At 56.1% G+C, this 10,379-nt stretch overlaps 1 protein-coding gene across 1 annotated transcript in view; it reads right to left on the reverse strand.

Moving 5' to 3' along the window:
* LOC306952264 (ankyrin repeat and fibronectin type-III domain-containing protein 1-like) overlaps positions 1-10,055 on the reverse strand; it is a gene marked incomplete at both ends in the record, with an annotated part of 97,259 nt that extends 87,204 nt beyond the window's left edge. The window contains 2 exons of the mRNA XM_079542934.1: positions 1,608-1,801; positions 9,937-10,055. Coding sequence (XP_079399060.1) covers positions 1,608-1,801; positions 9,937-10,055 — 313 coding nt within the window. The remainder of the gene's footprint in view (positions 1-1,607; positions 1,802-9,936) is intronic.
* Between the last annotated feature and the right edge of the window lie 324 nt (positions 10,056-10,379).

The following is a 10,379-nucleotide window of genomic DNA, read 5'->3' on the forward strand; positions in this document are numbered from 1 at the left end:
AAGAGGCTACAGCTGCCAACAAAGGCGACCCAGAGCAGTGCAATACCTAGGAGCTATTTTTATTATTCTTTTTAGCCCTGCTCTGAATTTAATCAGCTGCGCCGCTCCTCTCCAAATGTCAGCTCGTACAACACAGGAGCGGCTGTTTGAAAGCTGTGATTACTCCAGGCACAAACACGTCAATCGGGACCAGCCCTGGCTGCCACCACACAGCAGCCCCACGCAGATCGGGCTGCAAGGCTGGGGCAGCTCCCAGTGGCAGGGCACCGTGCGTCCCACGGCCCCATTCACCCCCCACCCCATGACATCCCACAGTGGGACGGCTGGGAGCACGCTGAGCTGCCCTGGAATTGTCACCTGCTCGGGTACAGTGGGTGTAGGGAGGCAACACACAGGAAGTCAGGACCTTACCTCCTCCAAAACAAGGACAAGAGGGAATAACCTGAAGTTGCGACAGGGTTGGATATTAGGAAACATTTCTTCTCTGAAACAACCTTGATGCACTGGTATGGGCTGCCCGAGGAATGCCAGGGGCTTTGCTCTGTACCAGGATTCAGATCTCCACCGTGCATCCAGGTCTGTCCTTGCCCACCCTGCCTCAATGGCCCTGAAGCTCCTGAGGGAGCAGCCCTGACCCCGCACAGCCACTGCCATCCCATCCCTCGTGTCCCCATGGGCACAGCAACCATCCACAGCCCTCCATCCCACGCCCAGACCTGCTGCGTCAGAATTAGGAGCATCAGGAAACAAAGCACAGTCTGCAGAGCATTAAAATTAATCCAGGGCTCGGCCAGCTGCTGGGTAGCTTGCAGCAGTCTGACAGTGAGGGCGTTAGATTAAAAAAATAATAAAAATCTTTAAAAAGTCAAAGGGTGTTGGGCAGAGGCAGCTGCTTTGTAGGGGTTTTATTTTGTACTGGATTGCCAGCCCTGGCTCACGAGCTTTATCTCTGTTTCAGTGCTAATCACCTTCCCCATCACTCCTATGGCCCCAGCGTGACTCTGCTGGCACCAGAAGCGTGAAACACTTTGCCCATCAGTGCTTTTGCCAATAAAATTGCTCAGAGCAGCTGGGCCAGCCGTATTAGTATTTCATCAGGATCAGCGCAAGAGCAGAACACGACAAAAGCCTCAGTTGCCAAGAAGGCCAACCCCAACCCCCGGGTGGGGAGCATCCATCACAGTGCATCCCCAGGGCAGGAGCACGGGAAGGTGGAGCAGCCACTGTGCCCCTGCTCCCCAAGGAAGGCAGCCAGCTGTGCCCTGAAACCACTGCATGCCAGAGCACAGAGGCACCTCGGCCCACTGCAGAGCTCAAAGGAGTGAGGAGCAGCAGCTCGCTGGGCTGGAGCTGAGCACCATCTCCAAGTGGGGGTGCCCTCCTGAGCCCCCCTCAGCTTTGTCACCAGTGTAACGAAAGATGGAAGAGTTTAAACGACGGCCCCAAGGAAAGGCTCAGAGATGGGCAGGTAAAAAAAATCATCGAGAATGGCAGATCTGGGAGCAGGACAATTCCATAGGGAGCAGCGCTGGGATTTGCCTGGTTGGCAGTGCCTCTGGAGAACCAGGCCGCATTCGACAGAGGTTTGCAGACCCCCGTGCACTCACCAGCAGATGGGACCGTGCAGCCCTTCTGGCCATCAGGGGCTGAGTGCTTCTGGTAGGGCTTCTGCTCCGGCATCGCCTCCCGGAATGCTGCAGAGTCGAGGAGGGGAATCCTGCTCAGCACTGGGGACTGCGGGATGCTGGGCAGCGTCCGGGACTTCCCCAGGAGCGGCCTCTGCAACTTTCTGTCCAGGGATCTGCAAGGAGAGAACACAGGGCTCACTGCAGGTCCAGGGATGGCTGCTTTGAGTCACGTCCTTCCCTGCAGGATGCTTTGCCATGTGCTGCCCCTGGATGGGGCACAACACCGAAGTGCAACTCCGGCTTGCGAGGCTGCAGCCGTTTGGGCAAACCTTCTCCTTTTGCATTCTGATTGGGATTTGCTTCTTGAGCTGCAAGCCACAGTCAGCACCAACAGCACATCGAGCACTCAGCACCTCCCAGCCAGTCCATCTTAAGACACATGGATAATCAGAAATGAGCAAATAAACCAGAGGCACCAGGACTGAAATGATACAAATTGTGAACAAGAGAATGAAAGCTCTGCCAGCCCTCCGCTCCAGCTCTGTGCCTCATCCCACTGCCACCACGCCATTCTGTCAGACCTCAAATATTTCCTTCTTTCTTGCACGTAAGTCTCAGTGCTCCTCCAAATGTGCCTGCACGCAGCTCTGTTTGCTGCAGAGCACCATCAGCATGCGGGACATTAACGCTGCTTTGTACCTACTGTGCTGCTCACATGGACTACATGAGGGTCAAAGGGGTGAACTCGTGCTGTTGGAGGAGACCTTTGCTGCTGCAATGATTTCTATTTCAACCCCTAACCTGTTTCCATCTGGAATCTGACTTGAATCCCCAAGCAAAGGCAGTGCTGGAGATGCACCGTGCATTGTGCCACGGCCAGCAGCCAGTGCTGCTGCTGGGACATCGTGCAGCACCGTGCGCTTCGTGAGCCGGCCCCAGCGCCGTGCGTTACCAAGGCTGCCACATGCCATTAGTAAAGAGCCTTGATGGGAGTGTACAGCTCAATTAGAAAAGCCATCATCAGCACAGCTACAGCCCATCAACAGCAGCTGTTCAGTGCTTGGTGGAAAGGAGAGTGCATACGCAAGTCTTGCCGGCTCCATCGCTGCCAGGTTCTCTGCCTCCAGCTCTGGGAATGTCACAGGGTGAGGGCGGGTGGCACCAAGCTGATGGCACAGCACAGACCGCTCCGGCATCACCCATTCTGCAGCACCCAGGGCACAGGTGCTGCTTCCTCAGGCATTTATTGAAAGCAAACCATCCAGTCAAAGCAGCCACTGGAGCAAGGAAAAGCCGGTGCCTGCCCCACAGCCACGTCCTGGCTGGAGAGGTCCGCACCGCACAGCTTCATTGCTGCAGGGAATGAGGGGAAGGGCTGAGCAGAGAGAAAAGGGAAGGAGGCAGAGAGAAGGCCAATGCAAGTCAGCCAGGGAAAGACAGCACTCAAGCACTGTCTCCACAAACCTTTCCTCCCCTTTTATTTCAATGTGGGAGAAACCACCCTCCAAAAGCCCCTCCTCAGCACGGCCCAGGCTGGTTTGTCCTTGTTCTCAGAGGCAACACAGAGCCTCTGCCTCCCCCACGGCACGGATGGAATGACCCCAGGCTAACTAACCCTCCTATGGGACAGCACAGGGCTCACAGCTGCACTTCCTCCTCTGTCCATCAGCCATCTCGCCCTCAATCCATCCATCCGCCCCCTAAATCTGCCATGAACCAGGAGCTCATGAATCTGGGTGACCCACAGAGCACCCGGGTGGTGCCCCAATGAAGCAGGGATAGCTCAGCCCCTGTAGGCTGTGGGGATGTTCTGACACCACCGCAGCTCAGTCCGAGCCCCACACTGCTGCCAGCAGAGCCTCCACCAAACTGCCTTTGTGCTGCTAGGTGCTACCAGGGGCTGAGGAGCGAAGGGGAGAGCTGAAAACACAACAGCAGCCTTGAGCTGGCTGCATAACGGATTCAAAGCAAAACAAAACACCAAAAAAACACAAACAAAAAACCCCCACAACAAAACAGCATTCAGCTCACAAGTTCAGGGAGGAAAAACAAAACAAAACAGCCAACAAATAAAACCACAACCAACATGTGAAGCTATAAAAAATACCTCCCCCAAAGCTCAGCTGTGTGCTGGTAAATATCATGATTTCCACCAGCTGGTTTGCAGAGCTCCTCTCCTGCCATCGCTCCGGGCTGACGAGCTTTGCACAGCAGGGGCCATCGGCCGGGCAATGACAGGAGGCAGCCGGGGCCAACGGCAGCAAACCACGACGGGACACGGAGCTGCTGCTCCCCCCGGTGCCCGTGCAGCAGTGAGGATACTGAAGGCGGCTGGGATGCTCGGCAGGGGAACGGGAAAGCTTCAAGGGGGGGAGCAAACCGGAAAATGGCACGCAGCTCTTTGTTTTAAGCCATGAACCTCTCAGTCAGACACATAACAGCTTATGCTGAGAGGCAGGGAGAGCCGAGATGAGAACCAATGAGCATCCAAACCCTGCGGCAGGGCAGGTTGGCCCCTGCCCCCACACACAGGGCAGACCCTCGTGGCCATTGGCCCGGTACCCGGTGGTCTCACCCCAGTCGTGGCCATGAAGCCATGGGGCAGAGCCAGAGCAGAGCTGTGCTTTGTCCTGGGCAAAGGAGGAGAATGGAGCTGAGCTCACCTCATACAGCACATTGCAGGCATGGGTGAGACGCGCTGGGCACAAACTCTGAACGCTCCGGTGCAGAAAGCCTGGTTTGCTTTAAATCCCATCATTTCTGCAGCGTGAGCAAGCGTTCCACCCCTTGAGGTCAGCATTGGCAAGGCTGCCCTAAGTCTGCTGAGCCCCGGCAAAAAGTCATCATTTCATATTTTAGCCAAAAAAATATCCCTAAGCACAGTTTTGGACAGCGTGTTGTTGTTTCAAACCCTCCTCCCCTTCTGAGATAGGCTGGGTTTTGATCTGAAGCACCAGAACCCCAGAGCACCAATAGCACCCACTGCGGCCAGGTGGACACAAGCCCGATCAATGGGACGGATTCATGCTCCCAAAATGCTGCAGTAACATCCCTGAGAAGTGCTCTGTAATGAAGGGGGGTGGATGCAGGGTGAGGGCAGGGCTGCCCAAATGGCATTGCCCCCATCCCAAGGGGCCGGCAGCACTGGGTTGTGAGGTTCCCACCAAACAGATGCAAAGAAAGCATGAGCAGAGTGCAGAACAACGTGAAAGGAAACCCACTGAGACCTTCCTGCCTTTTCTCCCCCGTGTAAACATTCGTACACAATCGCAGAGCTCTTCTCTGGGTCAGCAGTACCTTGAGCAAAACAGCGCGCTCAGGTTCTGCCCCATTGGAAAGTGAGACACAAATATCTGTGCCACCACCAGCAGCTCCCTGTGGGCAGCCTGACCCCACCACAGAGCTCCTCCTCGAAGGAAAAGAGGGAGGAAATAGAATGGAAAAGGCTCCAGGGTTAAGGTAAGGACAGGGATATCGCTCGCCAATTACCGACCCGGGCCGAGCAGACTCAGCAGAGTAATTAATGTAATTAATGTACTTTATCACCTATCGCTGACGGATCAGAGCAGTGAGAACTACAAGCAAACTGAACCAACCGCGAGCCCTCCAGCCCCCTGCCGCGTCAGCACAGCCAGGGGGTGAGCCGGGGACGCAGCCCAGCACCCTGCTCCATTCACAAGCCTCCCCCTCGCCGCCCGCCGCTTTAATTAGAAGCTGTTGGCGTTCACAGAGCCTCATTGAGCCGCTTCCCCCGGTGTGTGCGGCCGGGGCCTCTGTTTCCTACCTGCCCACCCACCCAGCTGTGACTCAGTGCCAACACAGTGGGTGAATGAGGCACCAAGCAGTCTTTCTAGCAAGCGTGACTCACAGGGCCAAGGCTCGCTGCCGGAGAAGTTTGCTGCAGTCATGCTACATATGTAATTCTCCTTAATGCCAGCGTAACTTCCCCTTCCTGCTAGCCCATCCAGCTGTCACACCAAACGAAAGGATGACTGTTGGGTTTTTGCCTAATCCGAGTAAAGATGAGCTTCAGCTTCTGCAGAACACAGCCAGCTCCCAACCCCGTCCCCACCCTAACAATTAGCTTCAAAAGGAGCTCAGGAGCTGGGCAGAGAAGAAGAAAGCCAGCGCACGCCCATCATCACTTGGGTTCAGATGTAACACTCCTCCAGACCCTAAAGGATGATGCTAAGAGCACCTGGGCTCTTTTGCAGCCCTTCTGAAGCAGCAAGCCTTCCCAGTGCCCTGGGGACACACACAGTGCCCGGGGACAGGAGGGGCAGAGAACCACCCCCAGAGCCATACAGCACAGCCATGGAGGCAGCAAGGCTCTGCTCACCCGCTGCAGGCAGAACAAGCACAGGACGGCCACAGAGTGCAGCCCCACAGCACCCTGCGAGCTGCCACCACAGCCAGCACCCACACCATCCACCGGCACGAGGGAGAGGGGCTGAGTCCAAAAGACACCAATGTCTGCTTCGGGGAACTTCAGCAGGATTAACTTCTGCCCAGCAGGCTGTGGCTGAGTCACTGACATGGGATTTAGGGCTATTTCCAGCTTGGCTTGGTTCAGCATCAGCACGGAGCGCTTCCACGCATCAGCAGTGGACACGTCCATCACTTTTTGTCTTACTATTTATTTCTTACATAGGTGCCACTGATCTGTCGTGGCAATAATGCAGATGCACACACACCCACACGCTGTCCTGCTGGCTGCTCAGCGAAGCGGGTGTCAGAGCTGGGGAGCAACCACATCTCACATACAGCTGCCACAAACACCTCCGAGCAGTGCGAGGTGGAAACTTCTCACTCACATTCAAGCATTTCCCAGTGCCTCACTTACATTCTCTTTTAAAATCCAGCCCCGCCAGCCAGCACTGACCGAAGGGCACGGGACTGGAATTTGGCAGGGCTCAGTCGTGACGTCCCTGGGCAGCCATGGGGATTCTCAGGGCTGTAAACCAGAGATGGGAGACCCGCTTTCATTTTTACCCAGCCGCCTCCCGTTGCCTGCTGCTCACGCAGGGTTTGTGCCTTCAGTGCAGTTTCCAGCCCCAAAACGTGCCAGTTCTTCCTCTTCCCCATCACAACCACATGCCTGAGCACAGAACTGCTGCCAGAGCTGGAGAGATATTTTTACACACCCCAAAGCAACCGAGCACAATCCTGCCAGGAGAACACTGCCTACTGCCCTCGCTGCCTGCCAGCACTGCTCTCAGGTCAGACCAACCTCAGCAGTCGCTGAGAAACCCATTATCTCCATGAAATGCTGCTGGATCCGTTCCCTGCCAGGAGAGCCAGAAGCACCCAGGATCTCCAGCCAGGACAAAGCCTGGGAGGTACCTCACAAAATCATGGAATGACCTGGGTTGGAAGGGACCTCAAGGATCATGAATCTCCAACCCCTCTGCCACAGGCAGGGCCACCGACCTCCACATTTAATACTAGGATAGGTTGCCCAAGGCCCCATCCAGCCTGGCCTCCACCACACACACACAGTAAGTGCCAGTCGTGGTTGTGCCTTCCTCCTTCCTGATCCACTTCTGGAAGCAGCACGAACTTGCCAGGGGCTGTCCAGTCCTTTCAGTTCAAAAATAACAAAGTGAAAGTTAGCTATTCTGTACTGCACGTGTCTTTTCCTTACGTTGTTCCTCCATGCCAGGCATGCAGAACACCAGGTGAGCACACCGATGCTGGCACCAGGAAACAAAGCAGAGAATGTAGCCCTACATGGCTGCACGCAGCCCCTGCTGCATTCCTGCCCAGGCTCATGGCCCCTTTGCCCAGCACTGCAGCCTCCAGAAATGCACCTCTATGATGATGCAGATTCTCACACTGCAGAAACCAGCACAGCTCCACAGCCACGCAGCTCAGACATTCAGCTCTGCCATAAAACTCCTACAAGGCTGCAAAAAGTCACTGAGAATAAACTGCTTGTTTAAGAGGCTCTGGTGGACTTTTCCAGTCCATCACAAGCACCGGGAGGTGCTACCTGCTAGGTGCACCAGCCCAGAGACCTGCCAGCCCTTCAGCTTCATGAAGTGGGCAGCTGTGCCACAGCGGAGCACCTCTCAAGGCGGAGGAGCACCTGCTGACATAACACAGGAGATGTGAACCACGGCATGGCTCTGCATTGCAGCTCACAGCAGAGAAATAGGACATGTCCTGGCTGGAGATCCTGGGTGCTTCTGGCTCTCCTGGCAGGGAACGGATCCAGCAGCATTTCATGGAGATAATGGGTTTCTCAGCGACTGCTGAGGTTGGTCTGACCTGAGAGCAGTGCTGGCAGGCAGCGAGGGCAGTAGGCAGTGTTCTCCTGGCAGGATTGTGCTCGGTTGCTTTGGGGTATATAAAAAGAGGAGGCTGAGCAGCACCTGTGAGCACTTGAGGGTTTGGCCAATAGCACGGAGCAAGAAGGTGCTATTGCTATGTTAGCTGTCTGTGCACAAGTTGGAGCCCTGCTGGCTCACGGCACAAATTCCCAGACCCAGCAGACTTACTCAACCCTGCTTTTTCTGTGGGTGTCATTTAAAAATGCAGGCTTATTACTTAATACCACAACTACACGCTGCTAATATCTTTTAGGTCCTCTGAGAATGAGTGGGATCACTATATTTAGAATTTAATAACACCAAGCAGCACCCTGCGTGCTGGTGTTGCTTGCTGAGCCCCAGCAGCACCTGGAGCCGATCGCCCTGAGCCACACCAACCCTGGGGGGTCCGGCCACCCTGGTGTGGCACTGCCTAGGATGCAGGAGCACCACGTTTCATTCACCCACATTGACTTGTAGAAGTGAAGAAGGAGCTTCGGTGAACAGAGACACTGATTTCGAGAGCATCCCGTGGTCTGATCAACGCTTATTTTGACTCCCATCAGCAGATGTATGGCATCAGGGCACAGACACAGCAACAGCAGGAGCAGCCCTTGCTTGGAGTCAGCCCTGGGGCTGCTGGGCTGCGTGGGGAAACTTCTGCTCTCAGGAACCATGGGGCAGAGCTCCGCCAGGAAGCCCCACACTCATGTTCTGGGGAAGTGTTGGCGCTTCTGTGCCCAGCAACACCCCAGGAAGTTTGGTACATGAGTCACACACCAGCAGTGCTGCTTTATGGTTAGTGCTCCAGAGAGAGCAACGCAACACAGCATCTCCCTTCACACGGGTAACCAGGTCTGGGAACACAGCACCCTGTGCATGGGCGGTGGCATTGTGCAGGGCCCCAGCAGCATCACCTTGCTGCCCTCTTGCTGGCACAACAGCTATATGGCAAATGCTCCCCGTCTACAAAGTGCACAGAGCAAACCCCAGGGATGCTTGTGCTCAGCAGTGCCAGCACCATCCCCACATGCAGGCACAGCCAAACCCAGGGTTCATGGCTTCCATGTTTGTCACTGCCTGGTGCTCTCAGCTCAGCCGTGAGCACCTTCAGGCTTCTGGACAGAACATGCCATGCTCTGAGTGAGCAGGGAAGAGGTGATATCTCTGGAATTGCAGAGTGAAGAAGGGAGCAGCACTAGCACTGTGTGTCTCACCAGCTTGGTGTGATGCGGAGAGCAGCAGGAGGGCCCCAAACAACAGATCACCAACTCCTTAATACCATTAGCAGAGCCTGAGAAGCTCAGACACCAGGGAAGAAGGTGAGCGGATATCTCAATGCTGTTTTTCCATGTCAGCCCCACCTGGCACAGGCTCAGCTCTGCCTGGGCTGGCACACAGGGACAGCAGGGACAGCAGCTGTGCGTCAGCTCTGGCAATAGCCCTTCCCCACAAACAACCACAACAACATTGATGTGTTCCCATGCACCATGGGGTGTGAGCTCCCAGCATCACACACCTCTCCCTGCAGAAGGCAGAGGCTTAGGCAGGGAGGGCACCCAGCACACAGGCTTCCATCTCCACCCATGGAGCAACCTGTTGCTGGCTCTGTAGCTGTGGGTTTTATACGCAACAGCGTGAGAGGAGGACGGAGAGAAGGACAATTGCGGTGCGTAGCCCCGCCACTGTAACAAGGGGCTGGGTGAGGAGGCACAGCACAAAGCAGGAGACAGAAGCAGGCAGGTATACGTGCAGGCAGTCACATGGCAGACACCCGAGATGCACCGCCGACACCTCAGACGTGCCCTGGGCAGAGACACAGGACACCAGACATCCCGAAGCTCCGGCATCCCAGGCAGCACCGAAATGCTGCTTGCAAAGCTCCCGACTCATCCCCAGCCCACAGTGATAGCAGAGGGCACGGGGAAGCAGCGCACCAAGGACCACGAGTCCCACCCTGCAGCCACTCCAGGACGGAAGGGGCTGCCACCCCATACCTGCACTCGGTGACACTACAGCAGCAGCTCCCGCTGCGCCGGCCCCGTCGCTCTGTGCGCAGCTCCGTCCTCGACTTCCTCAGGCTGAAGTACTCCGTCAGCTTCCCAAATGAAGCCATGGCCCCCGCCAGCTCCCAACGCACGCCCGCCTGCAGCCGTGGGCACCGCCACGCTCCCGCATGCTATGTCCCAACTCGTGGCCCTGCACGCTCCATCAGGTGTGGGACCAGGAAAAGAGCGCTGCAGGTCCAAAGGTGAGCTCAAGGCAGGAGTCACGGTGAGCCCTGGAGATGGGAGGCTCTGCCCGCCTGAGCCGTCCACAGGCACCAGGCTGCGCGGCGGGAGCTCGAGGCCGCGTGCTTCTCTACTGTAACGTGGCAGCTGCTGCAGAGCTGAGTTAAGAAGGAGGGGAAAAAATAATAATGCCCTGTGGAAAGGATCCC

This window comes from Tetrao urogallus, assembly GCF_951394365.1.
Source record: "Tetrao urogallus genome assembly, chromosome: 15".
Taxonomy (NCBI): domain Eukaryota; kingdom Metazoa; phylum Chordata; class Aves; order Galliformes; family Phasianidae; genus Tetrao; species Tetrao urogallus.